The sequence below is a fragment of the Dipteris shenzhenensis genome, chromosome 23, assembly GCF_047967505.1.
Source record: "Dipteris shenzhenensis isolate YYH24624 ecotype China chromosome 23, Dip_SZ_1.0, whole genome shotgun sequence".
Taxonomy (NCBI): Eukaryota; Viridiplantae; Streptophyta; class Polypodiopsida; order Gleicheniales; family Dipteridaceae; genus Dipteris; species Dipteris shenzhenensis.
This window is the reverse complement of record NC_141618.1, coordinates 33,624,441-33,645,228: the sequence shown is the minus strand read 5'-3', so window position 1 is coordinate 33,645,228 and position 20,788 is coordinate 33,624,441. Positions and strand designations below refer to the sequence as shown.

Below are 20,788 nucleotides of genomic sequence, written 5' to 3'. Positions count from 1 at the left end.
GTGAAGCCACCCGGACTTTTGCAGCCCTTGGAAATACCACTAAGTAAGTGGGAGAGCATTTCCATGGACTTTATTGTAGGGTTACCTGCAACACAAGGAGGGTATAATTCTATCCTTGTGGTGGTTGATCGTCTAACCAAGATGGCTCACTTCATTCCGACTAGAGAGTCTATTAGTGCCCCGCAAGTAGCGGAGTTGTTTATTAGACATATATTTCGTCTGCATGGATTGCCCAGATCCATAGTGTCAGACAGAGATGTCAGGTTTACCGGTCACTTTTGGACCGCGGTATTTGAGACACTAAGGACTGAGTTGGGAATGAGTAGTGGGGATCATCCTGAGACGGATGGTCAGACGGAGAGAGTCAACCAGACTTTAGAGGATATGCTGAGAGCATATGTGTCATTGAGGCAACATACATGGGACAAGTGGTTGCCATTGTTGGAGTTTGCCTACAATGATAGGAAACATTCATCTACTGGGTTCAGTCCGTTTGAGCTGAACTATGGTTATAGACCAGCCAATCCGACTATAGTTGGAGTACCTCAGAAAGTGCCTAGTGCCGCGAACTTTGTAGTTCAGATGCGGGAGATGCTAGCACTTGCGAGAGCTAACATCCGCCAGGCTATGGATAGAGCCAAGGTGTATGCGGATGAAAATCGGTCTATAAGAGTATTTGAAGAAGGAGAAAAAGTTTTTCTCAGAATTCCTTCGCACTCGAAGTCGTTGACTTCAGGAGAGTGTGCTAAGTTATCACCTCGATACTGTGGGCCGTGGTTAATTCTAAAGAGAATAGGCAGTGTAGCCTATAAATTAGAATTGCCACAGGGGTGTAAGGTGCACCCGGTTTTTCATGTTTCACGCTTAAAAAAATTTTTGCATACAGGTGACTCACTAATCGAAGGTGTGGTTTTGTTTCAGGAGATAGAGGATATTGCAAGGCGCAAACCAACAAGAATCCTGGATCGAGGAACAATGCAAATACGAAATCGAAAGATACCCACGGTGTTGGTTGCATGGCATGGTCAGCCTCTATCGGAAGCTACTTGGGAATCCGTGTACCAGTTGCGGAGAGCATTCCCAGATTTCATCATCGAGGACGCTGATGCTTGAAGAGGGAAGGAATGTTATGCTCTAGCCGAGATAGCATGACCTCGGATAGATCGGTGGGCATTTTCTCTTAGATGGCCAACTTTTGTAATAATTAATGTGCGTAATTAAATGGTCAAGAGAAGTAACTGCCAAGGTCCAAGGTGAGGGCGTAATGGCATTGACTAGATAGTTCTAATAGGGCTAGGGCCTAGGTGCATCTAATATGTAAATTGCCAAGGGGCAATTGTTTTAAAGGGGAACTCCAAGAGAGGGGTGAAAAAGGATGCATCTAAGTAAGGGCCAAAAATGTGACATGTGGCCAGGAACTATCTAGGGAAATTGGGGTCTCAAGGATAAGGAAGAGTGATAATCTAGATGAATTACGGAAATGAGTCGAATCCTTCCTTGAGAGTTTGGCTGGGTGGACTTATAAATTGCCATCGCCCGTGATTGCGCCAGGGAAGGAATAGTTAAACTTAGGGATCTAACATGTGAACTTTCGTCAAGGCTCTGATAGAGATCACAACTGAGGGCATGTACAACGGAAGCTAACCCAGAGATCGAGTTATGGAGCCCAAGAACTCATGTAGGGGTATATTCAAATCCAAACTCCTTATCCTTAGTTTGTACCTCAACATATGTGTAGACAGTAGATAGACAATGCTCAAAAGCGAGATGTAGAACCAGCAAAGTCTATTTCCGTCCAATGTGGACACAATGCAAAAAACAGCGGAGTGCAGACTAGATGTGGACCCTCGTACATACACATTTGTTCTCCTACTTTCATGGCACTTCAAAACACTAGGCCTATGGCGATCTCCTAGAGCTTGAGTGGGCCTCGTATGTGTGCCCTGCAAGTACATCTTCTGACTGATCTTCTTGGACATCCCCTCATAAGGTAGTGCCTTGACCTTTGTGCTGCTCTACATGCAGGGCTCTATATGCAGCCCAATTTAAGGCACAAGCTTCCTCCATGATCCCGTCTTCCTTGCTGCTCTGAGGAAACCCAATGGTGAAGACCCTTGAGTTCTTTGTATGCTGTGTTTAGCCATTCCCTTGCTACCTTTATATCCTCCTAGATGCACCTTGAAGCACAATGTCATGCTCCCCAAATCGCTCACTTGATGGATAGATAATGAGCCTTGAAGAACTCCCTTTTATAGGCTTGAGAATGGCCCAAAATAGCCGATGGAGTCAGCGGGCCTTTGCGATCTGTAAACCCCGACCTGGTCAGCCTGTTGCTGATCCGCTTGGCCATGTGGCAGCCTCTGCCACTGGCCCGGGTAGTTACTGCTATGTCTCAGGACCTTTCCAATTCATTCCCTGGCCAAGCCTCCATTCTAGACTGTTGCGGTCCTGCTCCTACTTTCCTGCCTACTTTTTGGACCTGCTCATGTCTGCAACCACCTTTGGTATAGCTATGTGCGACCACCTGTAGCATTCCGTACAGCAGGTGCTGTGCTTCCATACAGTCCCAACTTGATCCAAGGTTCATGTCCACCCGTTCCAGATCTCCAGGCCCTGCATACCTGCTCAGAATTGCTTCATGCTGCTCCTGCTTTGCACGTGGCTATTCCATACGGATCCAGCCCCCCAAGAGAGCTCCAAACTGCCAGGTATTGTTCTGGTTGTGCTGACCATGTGGCAGCCTTGTTTCCTGTCTTTTCTTTGTACGGTTGCTACCCGCAAGGTTGTAAGGTGCACCCAGTGTTTCATGTTTCTCGTTTAAAGAAATTTTTGCATATAGGTGACTCACTTTCCTGCAGTCAAAGACTTGAGTGCGAAAGAACTTTGAGAAAAACTTTTTCTCCTTCCTTAAATTCTCTAGCGGATCAGTTTTCATCCGCATACGCCTTAGCTCTATCCATAGCTTGGCGGATGTTAGCTCTCGCAAGTGCTAGCATCTCTCGCATGTGAACCACAAAGTTCATGGCACTAGGCACTTTATGAGGTATTCCAACTATAGTTGGATTCGCTGGTCTATAACCATAGTTCAGCTCAAACGGACTGAACCCTGTGCATGAATGTTTTCTATCATTGTAGGGAAACTCTAACAATGGCAACCACTTGTCCCATGTATGTTGTCTCAATGACACATATGCTCTAAGCATATCCTCTAAAATTTGGTTGATTCTTTCCGTCTGACCATCCGTTTCTGGATGATCCCCACTAATTCCCAACTCAGTCCTTAGTGTCTTAAATACCGCAGTCCAAAAATGACCGGTAAATTTGACATCTTTGTCTGACACTATGGATTTGGGTAATCCATGCAAATGAAATATATGTCTAATAAATAAATTCGCCACTTGTGAGGCACTAACAGACTCTCTAGTTAGAATGAAGTGAGCCATCTTGGTAAGACGATCAACCACCACAAGGATAGAATCATACCTACCTTGTGTCGTAGGCAGACCTACAATAAAGTCCATGGAAATGCTCTCCCACTTACCTAGTGGCATCTCCAAGGGCTGTAAAAGTCTGAGTGGCTTCACCCGCTTTGCCTTACTTACCTGACACGAAAAACAACGTGTCACATATTTATGAATATGCTTTTTCATCTTTGGCTAAAAGAAGTCTCGCCTCACGAGATCATATGTCTTCTCGACTCCTGGATGTCCCGCACATGGGCTATCATGGCATTGTTGAATGACTACTACTACCTTGCCATTTCTTTTCAGCATACCATCCCTTAGCATATCTTGCATAAGTTTGGCCTTTTCTGGATGCCAGGTCATCCTTTTCACCGGGTTTTAATATATGAGCCTTAGGCCAAAGGCTTTGGACGAACTCGTCCACCTTTTGAGCTTCTCTACTCTCGGTCATTAGAGCACTCTCTAATACCGTGAAACTCATATTATGCATAATGTGTGACAACGCATCAGCAATTTTATTATCCTTCCCTCTTCGGTACCGAATCGTCAAGTTAAACTCCTGCATGAGTTTTGCCCACCTAGCTTGGCGGCCTCTCAAGTCAGGTTGTTTACAAAAATGTTTCAGAGTATCATGATTAATATCAAGATAAAACTCTGATCCATACAAATAATGTCTCCATGTTTTGAGAGCATGGACAACAGCATACAACTCTAATTCATGAGTTGGCCAATTTTGTTGAGAGGGAGAAAGCTTCTCGCTTTCAAAGGCTACTGGCCTTCGCTCTTGGAGGAGAACTGCTTCTACTGCAATGCCACTTGCATCGTTTCAAGGAAAAATGGTTTTTGGGGATCAACTATTTTTAACACCGGTCCTGAGACCACAGCTTGTTTTATGGTGTTAAAACTTTCCTGTTGATTCTATCCCCATATAAAAGGTACTTTATCTGAGGTCAGATCAGTCAATGGCGATACTATTTCGGAATATCCTTTAATATGCCTTCGATAAAATTGGACAAATCCCAAGAATGATCGCAAAGCGGTCAAACTTTGAGGGATTGGCCAAGTTAGTATCGCAGCCACTTTCTTTGGATCCATTTCTACCCCCTCAGGAGTAATTATGAATCCTAAATATTCAAGTCTTACCATACATAGTAAGTTTTCTTTTTATTTACATAAAGATTGGCTTTCCTCAAAGTACTGAACACTATTCTTAAGTGTTCATGATGTTCAGTAATACTTTTACTGAATACCAAAATATCGGCAATAAAGTGTACTACAAACTTTTCGATATACGGATGTAGTAAATCGTTCATAAGCATGACGAATGTAGTAGGAGCATTGGTAAGTCCAAAGGGCATCACTAAAAACTCATAATGTTCAAACTTGCTTCTAAAAGCGGTTTTATGTACATCCTTGGCTCTAATACGGATCTGATGGTAGCCACGTTTAAGATCTATCTTACTGAAAATTACGGCCCCATGTAATGCATCTAGCAAATCATCGATCCGAGCCATCGGATACCTGTGCTTAATAGTGATATTATTCAATGCTCTGTAATCTACACAGAGGCGAAAAGTATCATCTTTCTTTTTTTTTAATATCACTGGTGAAGCAAAAGGTGAAAAACTTGGTTGAATCTGCCCCAACTTGAGGTATTCTTCCAGTTGTCTTCGCACCTCCTCTTCTTCGGTAAAACTCAATCTATAGGGAGGTCTATTTATAGGTTCTGCCCCCGGGATTAGTTCTATCTTATGTTGAACATTCCGCTCTGAAGGTAACCCATAAGGTAGCTCATCCCTAAAACGATTAGAGAACTCCTCTGCTATTTGATCAGCCAGCTTGGCCATCTCTCCATTTTGGGCCACATCAGTGCTAGCCGAAGAATCATCAACCGGCTCTATCGATGCCGTACAAAGAAACACAAACTCTTCTTGAGCTTTTCGAATTTCCATCACGGAAACCAACGGTCCTTGAGGTATATCCTTTTCACCTCGTAAGACATATAGCACATCATTCATCTCGAATTGATAAATGTGCTTTTTTCAATCTATGGCTGGATTCTTCCTAGAATGCCAAGCCTTACCTAGGGCTATGTCTGCATGAGCAAGCTTAGTCATTTCAAAATCAAGCTTCTCAGCATAGTCATGAATTCGAAGCTCCAACTGGGTAACCCTTTGGTCCCATACTTCAGTTGAACTTCCGTCTGCCATCCTGATTGTATATGCATAGTCAGATGGGCTAGTCTTTAGTTTCAGCCTCTTTACGAGCTTGGAGTTAATTACATTGTGCGTTGACGCTGAGTCAAATAACACAATGACCTCATGATTAGCTACTTGCCCTTTCATCTTAATTAACTCCGTATCATTAAAGGCTGTATACCCCGTTGCTGCAGGCTTTGACAGGATATTATCAAGTGCACTAGTTACTAACTTAGCAATAGACACACATAACAAAAAAGGTACTGAGCTTTGAGAAGATCCCGCTAGCTGAATCTGCATCTGTTCTGCTCTGGGACTTCCCTCCATTTCCACGTCGCATTCTGAGACCACCATCTCAGCCATCCGACGATCTTGGTTTCGTGGACAATCTTTCCATTGATGAGGCTGAAGGCAACCAAAACACAAGCCTTCTCTCCTCGCTTTTCCCTTTGCTCTAGGTTCAAAGAAGACTTCGACCAAGCCCGGGCTGCCATTGGTGTTACTTTTCTTTTCATTCCAATGGTGGTACTTGATTTAGGAGTCTCAATTGATTTTGCCTGCTTGGCTTGACCACTAGGCTGTGAGGCACTCCCTTTGCTAATCCACTTCTTCTTAAACCCAGTTTTCTTTGGGTACCCATACTAAGTTCCAACTTGCACAAACCCACTTGGTCTGTTCCCTTTTGCATCCTCATAGTTCAGGGCTATGGCAATGGCTTCATCTAGTGTGTTCGCATACTAGCCTGAGCTTCCATCTTGATTCGATCATTCAATCCAAAGATAAAATCTTTTACTTGGATTGACTGAGGTAGGGGTTCATCAACCTTCATTACACTTTCTCTAAACTTATCAGTGTATTCTGCCACTGATAAATTTCTCTGACGAAGGTTTCGATACTGATCCCAAGCTCGGATGCTTCGTCAGGAGGTCAGAAGTGTTTTCTAAATTCCTTTTTAAACCCCTCCCAAGTAGTGGATGCTACTCCATCTTTCTGTTGTTTTATCCACCACCTATCCGCTGCCTCATTAAACATATGGGTGGCCTCGCGGATTTTCTTCATATCATTTCTGATTTCACAAATAGCGAAGGCCTCGTCCCATTTGTGTAACCAGGTGTCAATGATATCGGAACTATGGTTAGACATCCGACCAGAATACTTTTTTGGCCTATAATTGGCAATATTAGGCACCTTAGCCCTCCTAGGCTCGACCGTACGCACACTGGACTCCGGTTCCATTGGAGATTTACCTTTCTCCTCACGAGATGATTTAGCAGACATACTATGTACCATTTTCCTGAGCTCAGACTGCCCTACATTTGTTTGTAACTGCTGCGCTAAAATTTGTTGCAAGGCATCCTCTAACATTGCAATTCTGCCAAACAGTGTATGATCTGCTGGGCGCGACACCTGCAGGGTCGGCCGGACTCCTGACTCTATGGGATCCATCCTAGAAGCTTCTTCTTCTACTTCCATTTAGGTCAATGGGTGGTTTTAAAAAAAAAAAAAAAAAAAAAAAAACCGCTTGAAACTGTAATTACAAATCACAAGTCCAACTTCCAAATTTATAGCTAACCAGGCATATATCACACTGTAACCAAACCCGCTTTTTCCTATACTAGGGAAACTCCTGCAATCTAAGTTGACTCAAACACGGAGGCAAATAAACAAGCATATGCTCCAACAAAGCTTAGAAGGCATAGAGAGCTCCCTGGTTATAATTCTTACTGCATGTTCCCCTCGCATCGTGGTAAGCGATTCTTGGGCCCCATTTGTACCACAACGTGTGCTTTACGAAATCAGCAGACAGGCTTACCAGCATTTGGTCTTCTATCCATCTCTTAATGGTTTCGGTAAACCATTAAACCAATACTTGGTTCGATCACGTCAAGATATGGTAGCCTGATACTAAATGAATATCTCTGCCAGGTAATCACGACGCCCTTTTAATAGACCTTGTGTCTGTGGATCTTTCGCGTCGCATTTTAGTGTATCTTATAGGTACAGCGCAAAATCCTTCACTCGATTGTTGTCGCTGACTGATAAGACTGGCTTGCAGACGTATTCTGCCAGCTCGTAGTTGAGGCTTCGCTCTGAGAATCGTTAAGGGACCATGTCCAGTTACCACTTCCTTCAGTCTGGACGCACTGGTAATCGGATACTGAATCTGTGTGAACTATCACGTAAGTGGCTCTCATCGTGCGCTGTTCGTCTTCCACACCTTCAAATCATTGACGAAATATACGACACCACCAGATTACAACAGCTAGTCCCTTCTTGCGATACCAAGGAGTCCTGAAGGTAACCTGCGACTGTATGCGATCTTGCCATCCTTTCACACACAACTCCAAGGTTGACAAACCACTGCAGATAATGCGAACCAGATGATGCAAACAACCCGTGAGCTTAAGCAACCACCGAGGTTGGCTAGGAGGAAAATTGAGGTGCCTATGCCTGTGAATCGTGAATCAGTTAGGAGTAAACAGATTAAGTCGTTTCATTTGGTATCAGAGCCGCAGGTGATTGGAAAAGGGGGATCACGAGGGGTTTTTTTTTTTAAAAACAAAAAAGAAGGGCTAATTATACTACTTCGAGACAAGGAATACAAGAGACTCAACAGCAATGCTGGAGCACAGGGATAACTCCCACCTGCGAAACTACAAGCCACACAGGGCTAAGCAAAAACTGTTGCAAAATGCTGTCAAAACAAAAAGCCCTAGTCTGGGTCTTCTGAAACCAGTAAACCGCGAAACCAAAAAAGCTACGGATCCCTGATGAAGTGAATCCTGGAAGTACTAGAAAGTCTTCGAGACAGTGAATCATCAACTGATATGACTCCTCTGAGTCAACATCCAACAATCGAGGCCGACCAATAATCCCTGATGAAGTGAATCCTGGAGATACTCGTAATCCAAGCATGTATGGATCCCTCCTCCGCTGAGCTCCCGTCCACCGTGCCCGCCCGAGGGTGCCAATAGGAAGAGACCTGCCAGCATGAGCAACCACCACCTGACGGGGGGCGAGTCCGCACTCCAGTAGCCCGCTCCACGCACCTGCAGGCCTCAACCCACATGGGGAGCCTCCTGGTACGACAAGAAGAAGTAGAGCCAAGGGAGAAGGGATCCCTGAGGAAGGAGTCGAGGGCCGCCGCCCTGTGGGAAAAGAATCTTCGAGAAAAACTCTGAGTCTTGAGAAGCTTGATGACCCAAGCAAAGAGGCCACCAGCCGACGCGACCCCTCTGGGTTGTTGTCCAAGGGCCAGGTATTTCCAGCTCCAGTGCACCACTCGCGGCCAGGAGATGCTGATGGGACGAGGGCAGCACAACCACCACCACGGGGAGGGACGAACTGGACTGCTGGGGGATGGCCATGGCCGATGTCGCCAGGGCAAAGCTGCGAGGAGAACTCCAACTCCGGAAGAGCAGGAGAGTGCAGGGCAAACCTCCTCCCGCCAAAGAAATGCCACCGGGAAGGGAGAGACGCTTCCTGAAAGATGAACCTACTGCTGCTGTGAAGGTGCAAATGTGGAGGACCGCCAGGGCAAGGGAGACAGCTGAAGCCGAAGATACTCCCCTCCGAAGAAGTGCAAGGCCCCATGCCACAAGTGGCTCGACACCTCCAAAAGCCCGAACACCCCCAACCCAGACGCGTTCTACTCCACGGAGAGGGAGAAGGGTGCAAAAGACCAGCCTGGAAGACCACACTGCCACGGGAAGGAAGCCACCAACAAGCAGGCCAAGGCTGGGGATGCGCCATCCTGGAGAGGCTCACGGCTGGACCGGAGCAGGGGGGCAGCCAGTCAGCAGGGGGGAGCAGTCAGCCAGCGGAGGGGGCTCGCAGCAAGGCAAGCAGGGCGGCGACCAAGGTGCGAGGGGAGGGCGCGGGGAGAGAAGGGTGGGAGTGGCAGGGCGGAGCCTAGGCAGCGTGCGGGGCGAGGGCAGCAGTGGGCGGGGTGAAGGTCGCGTCCCGGGATCACGAGGGGTTTTGGGTTGGCCAGGCGCAAGTAGGCTCTCAGCAAAATCTTGTTGTTACGTGAAGCTCCTGCCTACTAAATTCCACCAAGCCCCAAAATTCCCTAGATGGATCTAGTATGGCACATGTCTTCTTTCTAGGGTCCCTCCTTAATGCATCATTTACCCCTCTCTTGGGATATCATTAAAACCATTTGCCCCTAGGCACATTTAATGCATTTAGGTCCCTTAGCCTTAGATCCACCTAGTCTAGTGCCATGTCACCCTCACCAAGGACCTTGACCTGTATTCCTTTTTGATCATTTACATAAAGCCCAAACAAATATAATACAAACATTGATCCTTTAAAGGAAAATGCCGACTGACCCTTCCGAGGTCATGTTACCTCGACTTGAGCGTAACACTATAATGGAATGAAAACATGAGAAAATTTCACGCATTGGCACTTGCTTATGTTTCATTTGCTTAAGGAAAATAAATATTGTATTTAGAATTATTAAACATAAAAAATGGTAGGCAACTCTTAGTGTGATAAATAAGTTGCTAGAATGCATATACTTGCTTGAAGGAAATGCCAAAAAAATGTTTCTTGGATGTTTGTGAACCTAGAACAAGTGTATGTATGTCTAAGAATACATTTCAACATTGATCGGCACACACCTTTGGTAATTGTGCATCTAAACATAGAGAAATATCAACCATGTTTTGAGCGTTAGTGAACACTTTGTGATTACAATAGTACAGTGGCTTGCTTGGTTGGAAGATGGCACAAACTTGACGAGAATTTTTCCAATTAATTGTGTGCATGCTTGTATGCAGGTATAAAGCATGGGGTTCTCTTTTAGGGTTGCAATTATTGGAGAAGGATGTAATCGTTGCATGTATAGACTACAGGTGAGTTAGCTCAAGTCATGAAATAAATTGGTTTTTTTTCTTTGAGTCTCTTTGACTCTCCACAATGTTTGTTTTCCATAGGAATTTCCCTCAAGGCTCTATAAGTGATATGGTGGAGGATGTCTGTCAAGGGATTTCCTTTGTTTGCGATAATATTGCTAGTTATGGTGGTGATCCCAATAGGTATGCTTGTTTGTTCTTTATTGAATTTCTAATCTCAACTCCTCCTTTTACCATATTAACATATGTTGGCATTTTATTCCAGGCTATATTTGGCTGGACAATCAGCTGGAGCACACTTAGCAGCTTGTGCCTTGGTAGAACAAGCAAAGAAAGAGAATGAGGAGACCGAGAGAAAGGATGATGAATTGACTTGGAAGCCTTCTCAATTTAAAGCCTATTTTGGCATTTCAGGAGGGTTGGTACCGACATGAAACTTATAGTTTTGATGTTTGATGTATTGCACTACCATGCATTCCATTTCTTGATATAGTGTGATATAAGGCTCGTTGGGGAGAGACGAAAATGAAAATGTTTAGACTTCACAAGCAGTTGTAGCTTGAATGACGAGATTTTGGACTACCTTTTGATTAGCCTTCTCCTTTAGTGCTAGCCTTCATCATGGCTGAGTTTGCCCTTCACCTCCGGAGTGCTGACAGAAACTCAGTACGAAGACTTTGTATAAATGGATGCTCAAGTATGTGTGGGGGTGTGGATTTGTATGTGTGAGAGCATATTTTTATACTATGGTCTACACCCACTGTTGGGCGCTGATGACATCAGTGGGGATGTCATAGTAGCTAGTCCCTGCTATGCATGATGGAGTTTATGGTTTTCAACCTTGTGAGTGACTATCATGAGATTGAAACTGCACTATGTTGTGTTTTTAGAGGATGAGTTTGGGAATGTTCCTGGATTCATCTAGGTATATGCTTTTGCTGTATTAGTGGACATGCAAATTTCACCTTGTGAAGTTTTCGTCCGAGTTGCGGCCTGCTAGTATTGTGATAATTCTTTCTATCTTAAATGGTGCGTTGCCCTATCAGCCAGATTTAGATTTAGATGCTCGTTGGGGAGAGACTAAAATGAAAATGTTTAGACTTCACAAGCAGTTGTAGCTTGAATGAAGAGATTTTGGACTACCTTTTGATTAGCCTTCTCCTTTAGTGCTAGCCTTCATCATGGCTGAGTCTGCCCTTCACCTCCGGAGTGCTGACAGAAACTCAGTACGAAGACTTTGTATAAATGGATGCTCAAGTATGTGTGGGTGTTTTGTATGTGTGAGAGCATATTTTTATACTATGGTCTACACCCACTGTTGGGCACTGATGACGTCAGTGGGGCTGTCATAGTAGCGAGTCCCTGCTATGCATGATGGAGTTTATGGTTTTCAACCTTGTGAGTGACTATCATGAGATTGAAACTGCACTATGTTGTGTTTTTAGAGGATGAGTTTGGGAATGTTCCTGGATTCATCTAGGTATATAGTGTGATATAAGGCACCCACCTTGATATATATACATGATAATCTAAGTGGGCACTTTGCATTCACCTTGTATTGACATTGAGGGTAACTTTATCGAGCTATGAGCTTGTGTTAAGGAGTTCACAAGAAGTTTGAATTGGAGACAACAAATCTTATAAGCTATGCATTGATGTTAAGTATCTTTATTACGATATTGAATTTGGAGACAACAAATCTTCTCTAGTGATCTCTTAGCAATAAATTTGGCGTTTTTTTGCGGATGTGCATATCACTACGGTAAAAACGGTGGATAATGTATGATCGACCATGCAAAGCATATCCGATGGTCACAATACATTGCACGCACCTCAACCTAGTTGAAACGGACTTGCGTGCAAAGTGGAGCCCCTATCTCATAAGTAGTTGTTTGAATAACACACCTAGGACCATGTTTTTTTATGGTTGTGCATGACACTAAGGCAGAAACGGTGTTCTATGCTTGATCGACAGTGCAAAGCATATCCGATGGGCACAATACTTTGCACACACCTTCAACTAGGTGGAATTGACTTACATGAAAAGTGGTGCACCCATCCCATAAGTACTCGATCGGATAGCATACCTAGCAGCGTGTTTTTTTCCGGATGTGCATGACACTAGAGTAAAAATAGTATTTAATGCTCGATCGACCATGCAAAGGATATCCGATGGGCACAATACTTTTACTGCACCTCAACCTAGGTGGTATTGAAATATTCTCAAAGAAGCACACCCATCCGATAAGTACTTGGTCAGATAACATACCTAAGGGCGTGTTTTTTTGCGGATGTGCATATCACTACGGAAAAAACGGTGGATAATGCGTGATCGACCATGCAAAGCATATCCGATGGTCACAATACTTTGCACAAACCTCAACCTAGTTGAAAGAGACTTGCATGCAAAGTGGAGCCCCCATCTGAGAAGTACTTGTTTGAATAACACACCTAGGACCGTGTCTTTTTATGGTTGTGCATGACACTAAGGCAAAAACGGTATTTTATGCTTGATTGACAATGCAAAGCATATCCGATGGGCATAAGACCTTGCACACACCTTAAACTAGGTGGAATTGACTTCCCTCTTTGAGTCATCGTCCCACATATTAGGGAAATCTAGACCATTCCAACGACCTTTCTAACGCAGGCCGACTACAGATCTCATGGCCAATCTCCTGCAGTGTCACAAACCTCCTCACACAGTCTCACCACTAACTTCTTACAATTTTTCGCCTCCCTTATAGGTGCACAGTAACTCCTTCTTGCGCTCCTCACTTTTCTCATCTTCACCTTATCTCTCAATACACCTTTGAGAGCCCACGCCTTGTCTTAAGTCCAAGCCAATAGCCCAATTTTGAAATTAAATAATTAAATTATTCTAAAACTCAATCACAGAAAACCATTGGGTTGCTTTAGGCAACCACTGACCTGCATTGTATCTAGCATGTGTATGATGTGCTCGTCCAACTTTTTGCATCTTGTCCACTTTCTGTAGATGTTTTGCAATATCACGTTTACCGTTTTGGACTCATATTCATGAGCAGCCATCTTATAGAAAGAAATTGTTAAACCGATTTTAAAAGAGGATCTTGTCCCACATCAAGGAGGGTTTTGGATTTTGGGATATTTATTAGGTATTTAGGACCAAGGGTATTGTCTCTCAGAGCATTGTCGTGTTTGACATATTGGGGAGAAAGAAAGAAAGGTTTATTAACATATGTGATAGACGAAAAAAGCCTATGAGACAAAGAGATTGGAGTCAATATGACAGTATACTCTCCATGGGAGGAATTGCCTCCCGGGGAAAAAAAAGGATACTGGTGATCCTAGGAACTATAGGAAAGGCTCCATGTGTCGGCAATCATTCCTATCATGTCCTAAGATGTGTCATCCTTGACTCCTCTTTATAGGGTGTACTTGGGGCAATGTGAGGCAGCCTATCACCAAGATGTGCAATGATGGCATCATTGATGGATAGGTGCTTGTGGGCCTATGTTCAATCTCCTACTAATTTTGCATACTTGAAAGTTAGGGTCTCAATTATGGTGTCCTCAAAGCATCTCCTTGCCTATGAAAGAGTCTTGCTATTAGTGGCTGTGTCCCATAGTGGTTCTCATAAGTCAAGACTTGGCTGGCACAGGGGTAGTCAATGACAGTGTCCATATCTATGTATCCATGGGTATAAAGGTAATGATAACATCCCTGAAATTCATAGTATCCAAAGCATCGCATCAGGACATGCTCCTCTGGAGGGTCTCCACCTCTCAATGTCAAGTAGCTGCAATCTCATGCCTTGCCTCAATCTGAAACCAATGGGATGAGGTTTCTAAGCTAGCCCATGGTAATCCATACTACATGAGAAAGATGAGTCTATAGGTACCCGGATGTTTAAGTGAAGCCATCCTTGCTTAGATGAAGGAAATGCTCTCAGCAGAAGTCTTAGTTGTGAGTGATTGCAAGGGAAAGATCCATGTGTGATGGATGTATACGTGCTATAGATCGCCTGGGATGATCTTATGAATCTCCTAATGTACGAACAAGAAGAAGGTCTACATGTCTAGTTGAGTTGTTGACTCATTCCAGATAGGTGATGATTTGGAATGTGGCATATGTATGAAGGGGTCTTGCTGCCAAGACAATGTCATGCGGTGTGCACCTCTTACCTAAGATCATGCAAGACAGCATCATGACATGTAGTATCTCAAAGCCGGTCCACTTGTCCTGTTGGATCCTGTTGGATTGTCAATGACCCACTTGTGAGCCCCCATATAGGAGGACAAGGGGTCAGGGTACTATAGGTAGGGAGCATACGCCTCTCCTAGTATGCAGCCAAATCATGCTTAAAAGCCGTTGAATGTGCCCCTGTATGTAGGACAATACCCTGCTTATTTGCAGCTGATTACAGCTACAATTATAAAAGGGTTTTGTGGGGCTATCTGCTCAAAATAAAAAAAACAGCCCACATGATGGAAACAAATATGGACAGCAAGAGAAAGAGGGCTGTAATAACAGTTTGCAGGAACAATACATTGCTCTGGATGATGTCTGGCAGTTCAGGATATTAATGGAAGATAAGATACATAAGAATTGTAACAGAGGATGGATTGTTGACCTCCAAAATATATGCCCTTTGCAGACTATATATTTTGGCATTCCATGACACCAAGATATACTATTACCAGATGCATTAGTATGAGGTGAGTGATGTTAAATATGCTGAATCTATGCTTGTTGTAGCTCAAAACCAGAAATCCACTGCTGTATATGCTGATGTTCAGGTCGCTCAAAACTGGTTAGTTGTGGATGATGCTCAAAACACCATGCTCTAAGGCTTGTATTCATTCATAGATGTGAGAAAACAGTAGCTCAAGGGTGAGTACAAAACCTCCAGCAGCTGCCGAGTAAAGCACATGGCTGACAGAAGACTCAGAGAAGAGGAAGCCTGCTGCTGCTACCAGATCAGGATCAGTGGACCAGATCTGGACCAGGTTCCAGCTGACTTGGTCAAAGTTTGAACCGACCAGCAGGTCGGATCCGCTGTCTGCTCTGTCAGTTCTGCACGCCTTTCCAGGCACCTCATCCTGCTGCAGATCTGGTCCAGATCTGCTACTGTCAGGGTTTGCAGACAGGAACACTAATTTGCTGCGAACCACCTCAGTCTGAGGTCTATTGCAGCTGCTACAATGTCTACCCTGACCAATCCCTACATCTACTGCCTTTTTGTCCTCGTATGAGGGCTCACATGTGGGGTTAGTGATCTCTAACAGGAGGGGCCTAAGAAGCTATGAGGACTAAGGAGCTAGAGGGAAAGAGGGGGGAGGGGGGGAGGGGCGGCGACGGGGGGGCAGCTGAACGATTGCTTTAGTATCATCACCTTTAGCTTCAGCAACATCTGCATTCTTTTTAAAAAACTCAAGCCCCTTCATAGAAGTCTTAGCTTTCCCCCCCACGCTTACTTCTAAAAAATTAAGTGGTTTTTTCCCTGTGGCAGGTACAATTTGTATAATTTAGTGGATCATTTTCACAGCAGGGGATTATATCGTACCTTGTTTTTAAGGTATAATTGTCTCCTCACAAGTCTTTCAATTCCATATGGTTCCGAATACGACAGTTGGAACTCACTCAAGTTTTCGGTTTTCAGCATCATGGAAGGTGAGGGATCTTTTGTCCGCTACTCTCCAGAGCTCCGTGTGCAGAGCTTGTCCCACAAAGATGCCAAATCTCTGCTACCTCCCATCTGTTTGTTTCATGGGACAGCTGATTATTCCATTCCATGTGATGCAAGGTAATTTCTATGATAGGACGCACACAACTGTAAATAATATCAATTTTTTGATATGATGCACACAACTGTAATTTCTATGATATGATACACACATCTGTAAATAATATCAATTTTCTGCAAGCAATTATTATCATGTGTATCGTGCTGTCAAAGAGAAGCTTATCTTGGGTTTAATTCCCCAGTACGTCTTTTGCGGAGGTCCTCACATCTATTGGCGTGCCAGTGACATTAAGACTTTATGAAGAAAAGACACACACTGATTTATTTCTACAGGTTTTATACTCCACTTGTCTTTGATGCACTTTTCATGTGATTTCTAGACGTAAGGTTACTGACTAATTACATTTGGACATCTGTTTAAGCTATGCAGAGTTCCTATATTGAAGTTGAGAGTTTTGCCACTATTCGGCCTTTCAATTACGAAATAGACCTTGCCGTATTTAGATTTTTCTTCTGTGTACATGCTGTGAATATTGGCATTCTTTTCTTGCCTGAACATCGGGACTCCTTGATTTTTCGCGATGGTGAGGTGTCTTAAACCAGTATCTAGAATGTATAAATGAGACTCAGATTTCTTGCAGGATCCCATGCGAGGTGGCTATGATGCACTTTTGGCAGATATTCTTGCAGTTGTACATGCAGGGGACACACAAGCCCAGTCGAAGGATGCTTTAGGACCCCCAAGAAGAAGATTGGTTCCAGAATTTTTACTACTATTAGCCCGCAGTATCAGCCCTTTCTAACTTACTGTACACCTCTTGGTTCAATTGTTTAATGTCTCACATTTTTAGGGACAAAAATTCAGCACCGCCTTCCCTTTTCTAAGAAAATCAGTATTGATCCTTGGTTTGTCATTGGCCCAAAATTCCTATGTGTATATATAAAAATGACAAATTTTCCCCATTTCCCTTTTTCATTTGACAAATTTTTTTCGAGTGCGTTTATAAATGAAAAAGAAAACACCCAATGACAATGATTTCTTCGTCAATTTTTGTCCCTGTAAATTAAAATTGTAAGATGAAGTCATTCTGTTATACATGGCCACTGGAATGTTCAAATCCTATATCATTAGGATAAAATTATTTATATGCTACAAAGTGCAATAAGCACCAAGGATAATGTTCTTTTTTATTCTATATCACTTCGCTGTACACTGTGAAGCTGTTATGGATCCCTGAATTGCAAATGTTCTACCATTTGTGTTTATATGCCAGTATTGAACTTTGAAAAGCTTTATTTTCCCAACTTGTGCATTCAGACTCTCAGCTTCCTTTGGCAGAGAGGGTATATACGATACCTCTTTGAGTTCCCGACGATTTTCCAAGTACCACCTTCTGAGCTTCCATTGAAGCAATGGCGGTGAGGTCTTTAAATATCATTAGGGTGATGGTCCATTCTCCTCATCGCAAGTTAGGTAGAACTTGTACATTTGGGGGTATCAATAGTGGTTGCAATGATGGAGAACTTTTAAGATTGCAGGATTTAGCTTTCATTTTTGATGTAATTCTTGTAAACTTATGTGGCAATGTGTTCGATACCTCCAAGTGCTGGTAACAGATCCCTCTGGAGGTATCTTGAAGAACTCACAATCTAAATCAATCCATAATTTCCTACTTTTGACACACTAATAATAAAAGCGTTCTTGTAGAGGAGAAATAAGCTAGAGCAACAGGCTTTTCCATGTGCCCTAGAGCAATGAAGAACGTCCTTGCTATGATCTTGTAATTGCTGACTTGTTGACTTTTCCTTCATGGTTCATGTGCCCTAGAGCAATGAAGAACGTCCTTGCTATGATCTTGTAATTGCTGACTTGTTGACTTTTACTTCATGGTTCTCGTTTCCTTAAAAATTCATAATATTGGAATTTCAAGCATGATTCAAACACCAATATTTATACACCAATATTTATAAAATTTTACATGCAATAAAACAATCGAATCTAAAACTTGAAAATTTGCAATTTATCAGGCAATCATTAGCATTAATATATTCTTTATGGTGATACTAATGAAAGCTAAAAGATTTGCTAGCCCAAAGTTACGTCTCCCTAAGTAACCCAAGATTACGTCTAATTAGCTCTCCCTACACATCCTCCACTCCCATTTTCGTCTGCGTCACTCTTGCTACAAGCCCTGTCGTAGAATCATGGCTGGTTCGCCTTGGACCTTCTCATGCCCTCCCTCTTGCTGAAGCTGAACGTGACGCTCCCTCTTCTGAAAGGCTTTCGATTACCTGCCCTAGTATAAGCCGTGCTACCACCTACCCCATTCGTTTGTCATCATCAATCCTCAAGCGTCTTGAAAAACTAGGAGTCTCGACGCCTTTCTCCCTCCGAGACCCACTTTTGTAGAACCTGTGCATAAAGCAGAACCAGTAGCATGACCCGTGTTAGAGATCCGCTCTGTTGGGTCTCAAGATGGAATTTTAAAATGTCCTTAACTTCACAAAATAAAATTTCAAGTTTGAAGACCCCCTCTTGACAACTCATAGGCTATTTATATATATATATATATATATAAAATAGAATATTTTCTCTCTCTATCCCTTCCCTCCCCTCTCTCTATCCCTTCCCCCCCCTCTTGACAACTCATAGGCTATTTATCCCGTAGCCTCTGTCCCATCCCCTCCCGTAACCTCTGTGCCACCCCCCCCTCCCGTAGCTTCTGCCCCACCCCCTCCCGTAGCCTCTGGGCCACCCCCCCGCTCTCCCTCCCCCTCTTGCAGCCTCTCCCCGCTCCCCCTCTCTCCACTGTGCCTCCCCCTACTGTAGCCTCTCCGCTCTGCCCCCTCCTCCCGTAGCCTCTGCGCCACCTCCCCTCTCGTAGCCTCTGCCCCGCTCCCCCTCTCGCAGCCTAGGTAGGGACTTGCTGCCTACCCTCGCTTGCGCTTGGCCTGTTGCCCCGTGGTCTGAGGGCCCTTGTCTGTTGCAAGCCTTGGCTTACCACTGGCCTTGCGCAGGCCTGCGCACCCCTACAGCAATGCTGAACAAGATCTGCCTCTGCAGGAAATCATGCACCTGAACAAGTCCTACAATGGCCCATAAACCCAAATAGTCTCCGAAGCCAATTGTGGGAGAGATCACAAAGCGCATCTCCAGGATTGGATTAGCAATTGATAGCCAACCAGTCCTGAAAACATCGAGTGCAATGGGCACCAATGCAGTTCTTTCTCCCACAGCCATCATCTCTACTCTGACCACTGCCTCCCCCACCACTATACCACTCAGCCTGTCCCCCACAGGAGAGGGTCACAATTCCTCACCCCCCACACACCTCCCTTCTGTCTCCACCACTCTTATGTCCCCCCTTCCCCTCACCCAGTAGCCTTTCTCCACTCCTCTGCCATATATAGCTAGCCTATCGCCCATGCCCCCTCAGCCATACGTCATGTCCCAGTTCACACCCTCCCGGGTCCCACCTGAGACGATAGATTACATCTTTACGGAGCTACATCGACTACGGGATCATACCGTAGCACAAGATCAGCTTATTCAGAGCATGTGCCAGGAGATCACTCACCTCAGTCAGGAGGTTGTCTCTCACTGCTACAGTCACAGCGGCCCCGTGCACTACACCAGAGGTGGAGCGGATCGCTACCATCCAGACTGCTATTGCGGAGACTACCAGATGGGTGGACGTTGCGAGACGGGCACCCAAAGCAGTAGTCTCAGCCACCATCGTCGAGCAGGAACAGAGGGCCAGTAAGGCTCTCAACATCCGAGTACGAGGTATCCCCTGCGTAGATTCACTCACCCCCTTAACGGACGCGATTGCTTTCGTGACCTCTACCCTCGGCCTTGCCGAGCATGGGATCAAGCATGCATGGTGCACAAGACGGGACCCCACGTGCCCACAGCCACTCATCATCCAATTCAGGGATACTCAGGATCGACTTGCAGCACTCAGGCAGCGTGCTACACTACGGGACCACCCTACTATCTTCATGGATGAGGATCTCACACCTATGCAGGTGGAAGAGCGGCGCACCCTGCTTCAGCAGCGAGATGTAGCCCGTTAGGAGGGGAAGTGGGCTGTCGTCCGAGATGGTCGCCTATTAGTTGGCCCCCGCCGTCGAGCCCCACCAGGTACTCCAGACGCGGTAGCAGACTCCCCCCCCAAATAGGGAGACATGGTTTATGAGATTCAGACTCAGCACACAGTACCCTTGACATGCACCATATGGAATTGTAATGGTACCCTATGGTCTAACCCTGGGAACTTCTCAGAGTCATACATTGGATGCGACATCGCTTTCTATACAGAGACACATCAGAGCCCCGAGTGCCCTCCCCCCCCAGTCAGTGGCTATACCTGGGAGTCAGTATTCCGTGAGGAGACCAGATATACTGGGGGGGTCTGAGGGTCAGGCGGAGTTGTAGTACTCCTTCGTTCAACGCTCACGAGCTTGATATCCGTGGTTAGACGGGATGTCCATGCCCGTCACCTATGGCTCCGATTTCGACGCCCCTCCACACAC

General features: G+C 44.7%; 1 protein-coding gene across 4 annotated transcripts in view; it reads left to right on the top strand.

Annotated features, from left to right (window-relative positions):
• Positions 1–17,210, top strand: part of LOC147887284 (isoprenylcysteine alpha-carbonyl methylesterase ICME-like) — a 44,446-nt gene extending 27,236 nt beyond the window's left edge. For all 4 annotated transcript variants that reach the window (XM_087394107.1, XM_087394109.1, XM_087394108.1 and 1 more), the window contains 7 exons: positions 10,450–10,524; positions 10,606–10,707; positions 10,790–10,942; positions 16,019–16,084; positions 16,169–16,312; positions 16,495–16,585; positions 16,894–17,210. In XM_087394107.1, the coding sequence (XP_087250233.1) occupies positions 10,450–10,524; positions 10,606–10,707; positions 10,790–10,942; positions 16,019–16,084; positions 16,169–16,312; positions 16,495–16,585; positions 16,894–17,055 (793 nt within the window). In that variant the 3' untranslated portion in view covers positions 17,056–17,210. The remainder of the gene's footprint in view (positions 1–10,449; positions 10,525–10,605; positions 10,708–10,789; positions 10,943–16,018; positions 16,085–16,168; positions 16,313–16,494; positions 16,586–16,893) is intronic.
• The last annotated feature ends 3,578 nt before the right edge of the window (positions 17,211–20,788 follow it).